Raw genomic sequence first — 15,499 nt, forward strand, 5'->3', positions numbered from 1 at the left:
CCCACACGTCAAAAAAAAACATTTGCCAAAAAAATCGTCGCTGTTCAAGAAAATTTGCAGCAAAATCCAAGTCAATTCCGCTATAGACTACAACATATCAAATTTTGCGTCGTTATTTGGGCCTGCACCCATTAAAATCCAACAGAATCTTTTGGTAGTTGATCGCAATTTTCGTTTAATTTTTGGTTGAATAGTACATGAATACTCAAAATTTCCGGCTTTGGGACAACAGAAATCCACATGAGATTCAGGAGGTGCCAAAGCCTCAAAATTAAATTCCTGTTGGGTGTGGATTTTGGGTTGGAGGTATGAGGAGGAGGTGATGACGTCAACGGCGATGGACATTGAAAACGTATTGCTACATGCCACACAGCTCAAGATACAATCGATATTCTGTGCGAGTGTGATTAGACTTTAAAATTTTTAAGTCAAAGATATATTCAAATAAGCCAAAAACCACCGCGACTCTCATAGACAACATAATCGATGTCAGCGGTACAATTCAGCCTATCGACCTACCAATGATAAGGATCTCATTGACAAATAAAGAGAAAACCTATTTAATATCTCATATGCTCGTATTACTGGTTTTATGTGATTTTGCAATTTTTAAATCGACCCGTCTTTAATGGAAAACCCATTAATTATATTAATACAATTATAGTTTATTATTGTTTTTTTAATGTTCATTTAATTTTTGTTGGGAAAACTATTCATTTTTCAAGTGTAAAACTAATGTAAGCAGCATTTATTTGAAAAACTGTTTCAAAAATATTTCATTTAGTTACAGAAAATTTCTTTTATTAAAAAAATGTGCCAAATTTCGATATAAATTCGGTTTCTTTGAATCATAATATTGTTCAGTAACTATTTACGTCAAACCACGCGTTAAATCTGTGGGCTAAGAGAGCAATTGAGTAGCAAAGCCCTATATAAGAGCCTCATCATCCCCTTCCTGCTATACGGTGCAGAAGCATGGTAGAACGACGAGCTGTACGGGCTGTACAGCCATGTAGACTTAGCCAGAAGGGTAAAAGTCCACGACTAAGATGGATGGGTCACGTAGAGCGCATGGAAACCAAAGCTCTGGCCCGGAAAGTCTTCGAATCCACACCCACAGCACAGCGCAGTAGAGGAAGACAGCGGATCAGGTAGCGCGCACATGTGGAAAGTAACCTCACCCAACTTGGAGAGCGAAACTAGCAACTGAGCTAGATGGAGAAGTTTGTTGGGTGAGGCCCTAGTTCACACAGGACTATAAGTAAGAATACGTTAAATCCAGTAGTTCTGATTTTTTGGTTACGTGTTTGCTAGCCTGATTAATATTCCAAGTTTGCTGACCTCGAGCATAGACAGCAACAATGTCTTACAATTTTAAGGCAAATAAATAAACTAAAAAATTATACTCAAAATTGTGTTTGTACTATGTACCGATTTTCAGAATACAAATGTTCAAAAATTAGATTAATGCTATAAATAGTTCACTCTATCTCACTATTTAAATATAATATAAAAAAATCTTCTGCAGAAAAGCTTAGGCTTCGCAGGAACATACAATTTGTAAATTTAACTTTAAACAAAAAAAGATAGAATACGTTTTTTACATAAAATCGAAGAGTTATAACTAAAATTACAGGAATTGACAATTGCCATAAGGTATACCTTAACCCTGGAGTTAGAAAATTCAAAGATTGGAATACAACAGTAACACATGCATTATTGTGATAAAACTTTTCATTTTTTCGTGTGTGTATTTGTTATACAGAATCAGGCTCAAAATGAAGAAAATTCAGGTAGTTGGAAGTCGTACAGTGTACGATTTTCGTGGTTTTGTGGATTTTTTGCCATGTTCCGTTTAGACTTTGAGTCGAAAACTAGGATTATTTTATAAAAATGACGTCATAAGCACCTACAAAAATGTGTATCCACCGGACATACCGAAACGGATCTTTTTTTCCAAAGGAAAGACTATTTGACTAATAAATGGTGTAGTAGATCTAATTGTTTCCAGTTTTCTCAAAAACTAAAATATATTTTACTTTTTGGTGTTAAATCAATAATTGACAAGTTCATTGGATGTTAAAAAATAGTACTCCATTATATAAGATAATAAGACTATTCACAAAACCAATATTTTTTTTAAAAAAAGTAACCGCAAAAAGATTTCTAGCCTTGAGAAAAATTCTATGACAATAATGCACATTTTGACGTTTTTTCCAATTTTTTTTTCAACTCTTATGGAAAAATTACTCCTTCCGACTAAGAGGGGGATATAAACCTTCCATCCCATATCATTTTTTTTTTTGTCTTTTAGATTAATCTTCTCACACCAGAGTTAAGGTAACTTTAAGTATTAATTCGTGAATTTTTTGTAAAAGAAGTATTTCAGTTTATTTTTGAACATCTGTATTCTAAGAAACCGTTACATCTACAGACACAGCTTTAGACTCAAATTGTAGTTAATTAACATACCTTAAAATTGTTGAAAATTATTGTATTACAAAAAATTCAGTTTTCAGATTCTTCAACAAATGGCTTTCTTCGATCAAGTCCGGAAACTTGAAATAATAATCAGAAGTACCAAATTTAACGCAAGGTCCCCTATTATTTAAAGGGCTAATTACTGGATTATTATTTCTATTTACGAATAAAAAGTATTTAAAGTTAGTTTTATCAATATTTTTCCTATTAAAACAATCTTTCAAGGACGGAAATGAACATTTCTTAACTAAAAAAGTGACTTTTTTTGTTTGGTAAAAACTAACTACTTTTCATATTGATTCTAAAAAGATGTAAGTAACATCATTAAAAAAAAATTATTTAAAATTTAATTATAACCTAATTAAGTCATGTTAAGTTTTCAAATTTTATTTTTACATTTTACAAGATTTTGATTTTATTTTATATTACGAGTAAAGAAGCATTATTTTTTTTTTTTAATTTCTTTCGCTAACCATTCTAAACTTAAGGAAGACAGCTTGCACAACACTAATCATAGATTAGAATACATATATATTTATATATATATTTTTTTTAATTTTATTTGAGCATATATAAATAACATTTTTTTATAAGCCTTACATTATGTTTCAAAATTAAATTTTTCTTACAAAACGTACTTTCCTACTTTATTTTATATTTCTAAATTTATAGAGCGACTGTTTTAGAGAAGCATTTATGTATGTGTTATGTTTTCTATATAAAAATTATTTAATCAACAATATTTTTCTTAAAATACTAATTTTTCCTTCTTCTATTTATACGATTTTTCTTTGTTTTTTTTCTCACATTTCCTTAATTACTTATAACAGACATAACAGGTTTTTAATTCGCTTTTCTTTCATTCGCAATTTTGTTTAGTTTATTCTTTTAATTTTTTTTTACAAATACAATAAAGATTGATCAGACTGTGTGCTAATTATTATCCGAACGCACTTTATTTGCGTGTACATTTATTTTGGCAGTGCGCCTCATCTAACATCAGCAGGAGTGGAAGGACTCTTCAGGCCGTTTAATCCTTGATGGTTGTTTCTGGGCCGACATCAGTGATGATGGTACCATTGGATGTTGACTTCGATGGTGGCAGTGATGATGGTGGTGGCCCACGGATTCTATCGTCGTTGTCGTCATCGTCATTGTCGTTTGCTGATGGTGATTCTGATTTTGATGGCCATGTTGATGTTCTTCTCGTTCTCGTTCTGGTTCTGGTTGTCGTAGTCGTAGTCCTAATCGTTGTTGTAGTAGTCCTGTCGAAGGAGACAACACTCGATTTGTATCGATTTCATTGTCTGAATGGCGGCGTTGTCGCCGCGGAGAATGATAATATCCTTTCGCCGTTGACAGGAAATCATTAAATCGCCATCGCATAAAGAAAGTCAAAATGACGAAGACAGCGAGTGCCCCTGCAACTGCAATAACGGTGACTGTGAACAACATAATCGTTGATGCATAAACTCTAGGAGCATCATTGTCGTAGTCGGTTCGTTGTTCTGAAGCGGATGGCAATGGGGTACCGGTGTTAGCAGTCATAGTTTTTGCTGCTCCTGCTTTAGCTTCTACTGTAACTGTAGAAGTCACTGCCATTACCGCCGTCGTCGTCGTAGTCGTAGTCCCCCGTGCAGTCAACGATGATGACGACGACGATAAAGAAGACATAGACATAGATATAGACATCACAATAAAACAGAAGATTCTTCTTGCTGCAGGAGGCGTTTCCGCAGCAGTTTCAATTTGACCTTTTACCATTCGTCTACTGACATTTGTTATTGATGACAATGATGATGCGGATGGTGTGGATGATGTGGACACAACAAGTCGATGTAGAAGAGACACTAGATGTCCTGCTGCTGCTCTTAATCCTTTACGAGAATTTGATGATGATATTGTCGTGGCTGAGGATGAGGCATCAGCTGCTGCTGCTTGAAAAGAGATAATCGAAAAAAGATTAGTATCAAAATGATTGCTCTTGGTGTTGCTATGCTATAGCTTGCTGCTGCAGTAGCAGCAACATTATGAAGAAAATGCATAAACATGGTAGGTTAGGTATTTAAGATTTCATTGTTTGTTGTTTCTTATTTATGAGGAGAGAGCATTTTGCAGAGTAGTTTAAAATTCTGCAAATTGAATTTAAAGAGAAGGTATCTTGATGCATTTTTGACAATTTTGGGAACTTTAAGCAAAGATTTTTGGATACAAATTTAGAATTTTATTATTTGCTATTAATTTGTGTGAAAATCTAGGTCCATAAATGCTCCTAGTGCGTGTTAAACTGCCAAATTTTGTTGTTTAAATAGGGAAATTTATACCTTATCATCACTTGACTATCTTGAAGAAAAAACTGTTTGGAAGTTAGTCCACAGGCAAATAATGGTAACGTTTAACAAAAATATTTGAACTTTTTGTTGAAAACGTAGGATTCAGTTTTATCTTAAAAATATTTGACATTTATTATTGATACGTAAAACAAGGCCAAGGTAAAACATTGAACCTTATCAAGATTATAATCCAAATATAGTCAAAGGTACTGATATCAATAAGAGATCCTTTTCTAAGCTTATTTTGATCCACACTTTTGTAAAGCCTGATCCAGATTTTTAATCAGGGGAAGTGGTCAACACTACGCATAAAGATGAGTTAAAATTAAAAATGTTCTTTAAAGTTCTGTGAAGGAGGCTGATGAAATTTAAAAAAAACTAATGTATATCTTAACCTAACACTTAAATTTTAGATTTAGATTTTAGATTTATTCATTGAATGCATACACAGTAAGACGTACATCTTATAATATTAGTGATATGCTAAAATACAAAACATAAAATAGTTAACAGGCTACTTCAAAAATGAATTTATATAAATTTTTTGAGTTTAAATAAAATTTAATTTAATTTAATTAATAATTAATAATCTCATTCTTTAAATTCAAATTGATTTATTCAGTTAAAATTACAATTAGTATATAATATTTATGTACATATGTATATTTATACAAATTTTTGTAGTTCAGTTCGTTATTTAAAATCATGTAATATAAAATTCGTACATATTAATCTCAACTCTCAACTTTATGCGAGGTTCTTTGAAAATTAGGCACTTTGAAAATGACTTCGGAGTTCTAATCGAAACCTAGTTTCTCCATTTAAAGTTTTCAAGTTTCTAGGCAGAAGATTCCACAGACGAATAGCGTAAACAAAAAATTGTTGTTCAGAGGTACGACAGGAATAATGAGGGTGCATAAGCATTAAGGATCTGCTTGAGGAACTGAATTGAATCCTATTATATAAACTAGAAGGTTGTTGCGTGTTTATTATGTTACAGAGTAGGAGTAGAGTCCTGTACCGCATGAGATGATCAAAGGAAAAGTTGTAAATTTGGCGTGAAAATTCCGAAATACGATCAAAACGACGTAGACCAAAAATGTAGCGAGCTATGTTATTAAAGGCGACATTCAATTTCCTTCTACTGTTGGCATCACAGTTGCTAAAAACTTCGCAACCATAAGTTAATATTGGGATCACAATCGTTTTGGCAATCATCATCCGAGTGTTCAAGGGCGTAAAATGTTGTGACGACCATAACATTCTAAGAACCCCATAAACCTTACCCACCGCCACATTGATATGGCTGTCCCAAGTAAGTCTCCTGTTAAACAACATGCCAAGATTTCGCGCATTCGATGTAAATTCAATTGGTATACCATTCAAGCAGATGCTTGGAAAATACTCCAGGTTAATTGCTGATTTATTGATGATAACACATTTTGACTTGGTAGGATTTAAGAAAAGACCATTATTCTGAGACCAATTTGATATTTTTTCGAGATCTTGGTTGATAGTATATGCTCCATCTTCTATTAGCCCCAGGGGACAACTATAGATCAACTGTACATCATCAGCAAACATTTGAATCGCACATCCCGAAATCTGAGTTGATATTTCATTAATGTATAGAGAGAAGAGAAGGGGACCCAAAATAGAACCATGGGGAACTCCTCTAGTTGTGGGAAGGAATGACGAAATTTTGTTATTAACCGACACCGCCTGAAATCTATCTTGCAGATATGTTTTTATCAACTTAACCGCCAATGGAGACAAACCATAATAACTAGAAAGTTTCTGACATAAAACGTGATGGTCCACCGTATCAAAGGCTTTTGAAAAGTCTAGTAATACTAGAAAAGATACTAGGTTATCATCTAATGCCAATCTTATTTCTTCAACTACATTGACTATTGCTGTAGTACAACTGTGCTTCTCACGAAAGCCAAATTGTTTACTTGACAACAAGTTCTGTGATCTGATATGGACATTGAGCTGTTTTTGGAGAATTTTCTCGAAAATCTTGGACAGGAAAGGTAACATGGAGATGGGCCTGAATTCATCCGTGTTTCGACCCTTGGGAATTGGAATGATTTTTGCCCTTTTCCAATCATCAGGGTAAACGCCCGTCATAATTATAGTGTTGAAGATATGGGTCAAATAGGTTAAGATGTATGGTAAAATTGCTTTCACAAAAACTGGATGTATGCCATCGATTCCAACCGCATTCGATTTGATGCTAAGCAAGCTTTCAACGATATCTGTATTATCAATACCAACAAAGTCAAATGACATACCTTGGTGAGAAGTATTAAGAGATTCCCGAGTAAGTGATGAAGATGAGTTATGAGATAGATGTGGAAAAGGAAGCGAAACAAAGTTTTGGTTTAATACATCTACATCTATGTTCCCATTATACTCAATATTAGATCTACCTACCCCTAATTCTCTTAAATTTTTCCATAATTGGCGTTTGTTGGCTGTTCCTAACTTTAAACTGTACGCTTCGATTTTAGCGGATCTACTTACTGTGTATGCATTCAATGAATAAATCTAAAATCTAAAAATCTAATCTAAATCTAAATTTTTGTTTGTAATTAGCAAACACTAAAAATGTTTTTTATACCTTTAATATGCCAAAGACACAGTGTGAGCATTAGGAAAAGAGGGAAGGGTTGGATAGGAGGTGTCGGTGTACATTGGTTTTAAATTCCTGAACATTGCAATGACAGGGAAAGATAGAGCGTGGCAAGGCGTTCCACATTCGCGTAGTACGGCTAAAAAAAGAATCTCTGTACTTCATAGTACGGCCGAAGTTGGGTTCAAGGGTAAACTGATGGGCATTCCTAGAAGAACGGGTATTACGGTTAAATTGTTTAAGGGGATGTCCGTTAAAATAACAGTAAAAAAGGGTGAGGCAAGAAACCTTGCGTCGATGTTCGAGTGATGTAAACGTGTTGATGATGTTAATGTCACCAATCATTTTAAAAGCTCTTTTTTGAATACTGTCTAAGAGGCTTAAATAAGTTACTGGAGCACCAGCCCAGAGATGAGAGTTATATTCAAGTTTCGGACATATATAAGTTTTGTAGATTGTAACCAGATCAGACGGAGAGAAAAATTTCTTCCAACGTCTCAAAAAACCTAGACATCTTGCTCCACAGAAGGTGGTTGCTGATGCACATTCCGAGGATGTCAAAATTTTCCGTTTCATTGATGCAAGTGCCACTCATAGATAGTGGCAAAGAGGGTTTATCTCGCTTTAACGATGCAAGACAGCATTGCGTTTTCGAAGCATTAAATTCCATATGATTTTTTATTCCCCATTGTACAATGCTGTGTAGGTCGGAATTTAATGAGCTAATCATATTTTGCCGTTGCAGTTCCACATCCGAAGAGGAGGGTTGTGAGTCTGGAAACTAATATGAAAAGCTGAGAGTGCTATCGTCAGCGAAACAATGTATTGGATTAGAAGTAGCAGACAGGAGATCAATTATAAAAATGAGGAAGAGGGTCGGAGACAAAACGGATTCGAAAGAAAATTTCTAATCCGACGAAGAAGAGATTCGTCGACACCGAAAGCAGGCATTTTTGATGAGAGAGTAAGATGCCAGACTTTATCAAATGCTTTTGAAATATCAAGTGCAATAATCTTACTTTCTCCAAAACGATGTAAAGATCTGTTCCACTGTTCGGTGAGATGAACCATGAGATCACCAGTGGACCTATTGCTACGAAAGCCGTATTGCCGGTCATTAAGAAGCTTCCATTCCTCAAGATATTTCTTAAGCTGATAATTAATCAGCGTTTCCATGACCTTAGAAAGCAGGGACGTTAGTGCTATCAGTCGGTAATTTGTGATAGAAGAAGATTCGCCTTTTTTTGGGATTGGCTGAACAAATGCAGTTTTCCAACTACTCGGAACGAGCCCAGAAGAATAGGATAGATGTAAAAGCTTACGAAGTGGTTTTGCCAGCGTGGAAGAACACCTCTTCAGAATAATAGCGTGGATACCATCTGGGCCAGTGGTTTTATGAATGTTGAGATCTTTATGAACTCTCGCCACAGTTTTAGTACGAAAAAAGAAATAAATAAATAACATAGGAATAAAGTGATTACTATAGTTATTAAATTATTTTAGAACACTGCTAGATTGGTTTAATTATTTTATTTGGACAACTCCCAACATATGAAAGCATTCCAAGATTCTAACAAATTTTTAAATATGCTCTATTATAATAGTTAAGAGGGGTTTTGTGTGCATTTTATGCAAAAATGTTAGAAATTGTGTTGAAATTATCAAACATTGTCTGTAATAATCTTACGAATTTTTTTTCGGACTCAATTTTCGGGAGTCTATTATTACTATCGTCATGAGTCTGCTTACTCATCGATTAGAGCTGATGCTAGAAGACAAATTCAAAAAAATTACTGTTTTGCGTTAATCATTTGAAAATACATAGTTTGATATTAAAGGAGTCAACACAACTCTAAAATTGTAGAGAAAAAAGTGTTTTGTTCTTGAATTTAAGGAAATATGTGCATTTAAGTACTTAATCTCTCTGAAAATTAAATAAAAATAAATTAAGGTAAACAAATTAGTTGGGAAGAAACTTAAGTGCGCTACTCACAAATTACATTTCAAAATCTCTTTCTACTTTGATTCTCGAGATATCAACTTTTATTTAAAATTAATAAATATAAAACGTTCATTACGTTATTCAACTAGCCATTATAGTTTAAGCAAGGAGTCACTTTTGCTGCTTTTGGCACATTTATATTCTTGAAATTCATGTCTAAATCTCAGTTCTAGAGCATTCAAATTCACTTCAAAAAGTATTTTTTTTTAATTTTTTAACATCTTAAAACTTTTTGTATTTAATATTGAAAGAAAAAAAAACACTCAGTCAAAAAATAAAAGAAGATGGAATCAGAAAACTAAAGGCAACTTTATACCAAATTGGTGATCTCTTGTTTAAGGTTAAGAAAACCTAAATTATTGCTCTTTCTCTCAGAAAAGATCTAATGAAAACAATTTAAAGCTTTACTAAAGTTTAAAATTGTGTGAAAACAAAGATTTATCGTTGAATTGCTAACAAATCTTTAGATGACATCTTTAACAATATAACTTAACTGTATGTATAAGCCTAATGGTTCATATGACTCCCCTCTGGATCGTTATTTGGCAACAAAGTATAAAGTTTAAAATAAATAATTAAAAATATAAGGTAGGTCATTTCCATTGTGATTAGTGGAAATATAGGTTTCCGTCGGCTTTTTTCATTAGCGCAATACTATATGTTTTGAATTCAAGGGAATTCGTACAAAAATTTAAAAATAGATCTTCCCTTGGCTAATGAAACAAAGCCCAACCTGTGATTATACAAACGAAAACTTGTAATGAATTAAAAATATATTGAAAGTTGTTTTATTTCCTATACTACCTAATTTTTTGATCCTTAACAATAACCAGAGTGTTATCTCTAATCGGCTTTTTCTTAAGCCAACCGTCGAGTTAATTATGAAGCTTTCGGGACTTCACTCTGTTCGAGTAAAATTAAAGACACCACAAAATTGTTAACCTAGATTTTGTAGGTCACAAAATGTATTACAAAATAGTTTCAGGCACTTTATATTTATAATAAACTTAAAAAGTTAAAGTGGTTTTAAGAATGTCAAACATCAAAATTGTCAAATTTTTAGGCACTATTTTTTATCTAAAAGTTCTGTTAATTACTTTAGTTTGATTATTTTTCTATAAAGAGACATACATTTTGTCTTTGTAAGAATATTTTTTTTTATAATTTAACTCTCAAATTGTAATGGTGTTTAAATTATCTACCAACTAGGGTAAGACTTGCATGCAAACAAGCAACACGCAGCAAAATATTGCGATGAGAAGTTGTCGAAATTTCAAACAATTATTTTCATTACATTCAATTTCTTAACTGTTCCCTTTATAGGAATCATTTCAACGCAGTAATTCTTATTTCTTCAAACCAGCGTTCTTTATTTTTATTCTTGTTCATCAAATTTGGACAAAACGTAAAAAAAAGCTTATTTTTTTACGATATAAATTTAAAAAGTATTTCAATATAGTTTTCTTTAATAATAAAAAATTGTTTTTTTAAACTTCAAAAAACTAAAAAATATGACCATTTCAAAAACTGTTTTTTTTTGCTTTTTTTGTCTATATTTCGAATATTTGACTCTTATTCTGAGCCTCAATTTTCTTATTTTAGGGTTTAATATTTTAACTTTTTGATTTTTTAAAGATTAAAAGTGATTAAAGCTTTAAAAATAAACAAGATTGAAAATCACTGTATAAGTATAAGTTCTTGAACAAAAATAAAACGGTTGGCCTTCAACTTATGATTAAGCATACCACATTATTTTTGTATTCATTTGTATTGATACATACAAATGTAAATATCAATATCCATTATTCTATTCAAAGAACAAAAAATTGCTTTGTAGAGCCTCAAAATTCAAGATTCAAGTTTTAAGTACTTAGCTGCGAAGACTTAAATATTAAAATAAGTTGAAAGGACTTGAAATATTTTATGGGATTTTTAGGAACTTTGTAAAAAACTTTCTTAAGAAAAGTTGTTCTAAACGTTTGAACCAATTTTCATCAATGCGAGAAATTAATATTTTCGGCATTTAACAACTTCTTAGGATTTGTGCATAAGAAAAATAGTTACCCAACTATTTTGAAGTACAACTTATGATATAAAAAGTCTTCTTGAAAAGCTTTAATTTTTAGACAAAAAACCTTTATAACTTTATACCTATGCTCACTTGGACTTTTAGAGACAATTGTTGGTCATTTAGTATTAATAACGATGACTTCACTGCCTGTACCATCGATATGCGAATTATTTCTAGATTTGATCTGTGTCTATGACTCATTTTATCCAAATGTTTATCCTTAAACTATTTGATTTGCAAATCATACACAAAACTATCAACAAAACTTTTGTATTTATATTTTTAAATGATTAACAGTATAATTTTGTGTAACGTTGATCCTTGTACTTCTAAAGGATGACATAAGGAACAAACTTAATTTCATTTCGAATCGGTTTCTTTCTTTTCAAAACAAATTAGTGAAAGGACTAAGCCAACGCAACTAACCAGCAATAGCGAGCGTTGTATATTCTAGGGAAAAGGAGTGATGTAGTTGGACTTACTCGCGCAGTAAAGAAAAAAAAACAATCCTTGGTGATGAGTGTCTTATATACCTAACCTATTTTACGAGTATATCTACCAGTGTCCTCCAATTTATTTTGCTTAGAAACGAAGAGACTGATTTTCTTTATTATAACTGTTTTGGTCCTTTTCATATTTTGTGTGTGCCGTTGTCGTTGTCGTCTCGTCTGTCTTATATCCTGTATTATTTTTAAGGATTGAGAGAGCGAGAGAGAGAGAAGGTGCATAAGATGAAATGGTGCATGCAATATCAGCGGAATGGTTAAGCTCTTCATTTTTATTCCTTGTCGTTGTCGGTCGTCAGGATAAAGTTGATACGGATGGCCACCATCGCATCGTAGTCGTTGTCTTTGTCGTCGTTGTAGTCGACAGGATAGACAGACGTCGTTCTGTGTTTCCAAGGTTTCTAAACGAAATGAGCTGAAAATGTCCTTCTGCCACATCTTGTCCTCTATTCCGCTATATATTTTATTGTGTGGACAGATCAACTCATAATTTAAAATTAAATTTATTACGGCTGACATGGCAATAGCAGAAAGCAGAAGCAGAGAGTAGAAAGCAGAAAGCAGAAGCATCATATCATCCCAAGACTGTCGTCTCGAATGTAAAGTAAAGAATAAAGCATATTGTCCTAGTTCTGGTGCTTGTACTGGGTCTGGGTCTGGATTTTGGTTCTCATTGGTGATGCTTCTCGGGCTCCTGCTCTGCAAAACCTATATGCATGTTAGAGCTAGCCATTTTTCTTAGCCACACTATGTTTGCTGTTGTAATTTATAAATTATATATATTTTTTATCATTCATTTTATGCGGGCGAGAAGATCGAGGGACAAGGTACTTGGAGAAGAAGTCAACGTTTTTGACGTTGGCCGTAACGTTGACGGTGACGGTTATGGTGACGGCGGAGTTGGTAAGTGGTAAGAGAAACAAGATGGCTTACCTAATGTTGTTTTGAGTAAGAATTATGTGCGTGCTATGTGAAGCGAAGGATTTTAGCGGAAATAGCTGATTAAGTTGACGAGGATGAGTCGTCGAGCGTTGCCGTAGACGTAGTTGTGTCGTCGACATCTCTTAACTATGGAAAGAGTTTTAAATGCGAAATTATTATTCTTATTGTGGTTTTTGATTCTGAGGCATTTTTATTTTGTTGGTTTGTTTAATATCGGATATGGACAACGGGATGGAATGAAACTTAAAAGTTACAAGAATATAGTTACACACTTAGGATAATCTTGTCCTAAATGATTGAAAACAGTTAGACTTTTAATTGACTTCACACTTAAAAGTTTATTCAAAGGAGACGAAATAAGTTCTTAATAAGCTGATAAACTATTTTCTAGTAGGTATCATGAATTGGTTGACTTTGAAAAAAACGAAAGATTTTGATAGTTTTTGCAAATCTGATTACAGAAACACATAGGTACTACAACAACATGATTTCTTAGGAAAATATTTCAACGTATTTATTTTCAAGAAATGTCAAAACTTTGGTTGAGAAAAAAATCATAAATTTGTATCAGGTATAATAAAATACAGGAACTTTTACAATTTACGAATAATTTGAACACTATCTAGAGCAAAACTTTTCAGAGTTTTTTGGTTAAATTCGTAAGAAAAGTATTTATTGGTGTTCTTAAAAACGATGCTTTTTATTAAAAACAGCTTAAATGATTTTGGACAAAATTAACGACCAAAGCCTTTGACCAAATATTATATATACACACAACGGCTTAATAAAAGAACCTACACCTACTTTGACACTATGCATTAAAACAGCTTTATGCGTTATTATTCTTCTTCCAAAATATAAATGCAATATTAATTTTAAGGACCCAAAATTAAATGGAAGTTGATTAAAATCCGTTCAATCTTGTACTGCTCTCCATTTTAACTAACCATAAAAAGGCAACTGTAGCAGTCAAATAAGTTTATTTTTGGAATTAAGAACACTTGACTTAAAAACCGGCAATTTTAACTCTAGTCAAGTCCTGGGTCATCTGGACTTAAGTACATGAAAAATTGTATATCTTAATTAAACCCAATTCAAGCCAACCTTGAAAAACCGCAAGGTAGCTATTTCTTAAAGTTTTTCCTTGCCAAAGAAGTCTTTTAAAATTAATTAGATTTCTAACATTCTTTTCGCTCATGCTTGAGTAGAAGACAATAAAAACCATACCAAAGTGTCACTGCTTTCATTTTCTTTTATTGTATAATGCATTTTTCTTCGTATCGTCCCCCCGGTCTACACCCCTTTCATTTTCGACCTAAAGTGTTTAGTGCATTCCATCATTCTACCACTACTATAATACTTATATGCTATATCACAAAAAAAGAGTTGCTATACTAGTTCTTAGCTCATCTAACAGCATGTTGATATTTGAACATAAGGTTCTTCATCACAAAAGCAAGAGCCAAGACGAATCTTAACCAACATAGCTATGGGTTATAGCATTACAGCAGCCAGACAAGAAGCATCCACAGGACAAGGAGTTGTGTGATGTGGCATGGTGATATTAAATTCAATACCATAAAAAAAGAAGCACAAATTAAATAAAATGAGATTTGATCCCCCTCTTTCTCTCTAAAGAAAAGTTTTACAAAATCCCCAAGAGGGCGCCACTTTATATTTGTAAATAAGTTCTAACATCCTTTCTGCAACATCAGCAGCTATCTTCTCATCACTCTGTATTTTTTACTGTGGCATGTTGAATAGTTAAGTTTTTTTTCTTTTTTTTTTTTGCAAAAATACTTAACAATAACAACAACAAAAACAATAATGACAAGGAACAATGAAAGATACATGTATATATTGTATATAGACAGGACATCGTGAAAACAAGTTGTTGTATAAAGGATGTGCAAGGAAATGTCCATTTTTCATGTTTCCGCCACTTGGCGAAAGTTTTAGTTGTAGTATATTCACTCTCAAGAGTCCGAAGAGTTCTAATTGCCCCTTGGGGCTTACATAAAATGAGGCAAATACATATTTTCATTCCTCCCTAAGTTGTCCTGAAACCCCTCTCTATCTATATAATTTTCTTCGTCCCCCGACATTAAGAGATTTCCGAAAACAGAATACATTGATGTACGTTCAACACTTTATCCTATTCCCATATTGTGTTATACTTACATATACTAACTTCTACAATCCTTTTCTATATTCAAGAAACTGCTGCAAAGGTATCCTTAAGGACTACGAGGCTTTCTAGGAAGAATCTTATTCTGTATATCGATGTACTGGCAGAATGAGAAAGAGAGACAGAAACTTGTGCATATGGTGCATTTTACGTCGTATGCATATTCAAGTTTAAATAGAATTAAGGAAAAGCCTAATGGACTTAGGAGAAAGTAAAACATATTTTCCAAGAACTCGATTTTCTAGTTTGAGTTTTAAAGTGTTTTTATACACACATCGGAATCGTCATACAATATCAAGCTCTTAGCTAAAATTTTCTATGGTTTTCCTTTTTCTATA

At 32.9% G+C, this 15,499-nt stretch overlaps 1 protein-coding gene across 2 annotated transcripts in view; it reads right to left on the minus strand.

The window, feature by feature from the left end:
* Positions 1-2,873: 2,873 nt before the first annotated feature.
* LOC129941159 (uncharacterized) overlaps positions 2,874-15,499 on the minus strand; it is a 203,132-nt gene continuing 190,506 nt past the window's right edge. The window contains exon 8 of one of the 2 annotated variants that reach the window (XM_056049726.1): positions 2,874-4,415. In XM_056049726.1, the coding sequence (XP_055905701.1) occupies positions 3,481-4,415 (935 nt within the window). In that variant the 3' untranslated portion in view covers positions 2,874-3,480. Of the gene's footprint in view, positions 4,419-15,499 lie in introns of both variants that reach the window. The other variant, XM_056049725.1, reaches the window with a different exon arrangement.

The sequence above is a fragment of the Eupeodes corollae genome, chromosome 1 (assembly GCF_945859685.1).
Source record: "Eupeodes corollae chromosome 1, idEupCoro1.1, whole genome shotgun sequence".
NCBI lineage: Eukaryota > Metazoa > Arthropoda > Insecta > Diptera > Syrphidae > Eupeodes > Eupeodes corollae.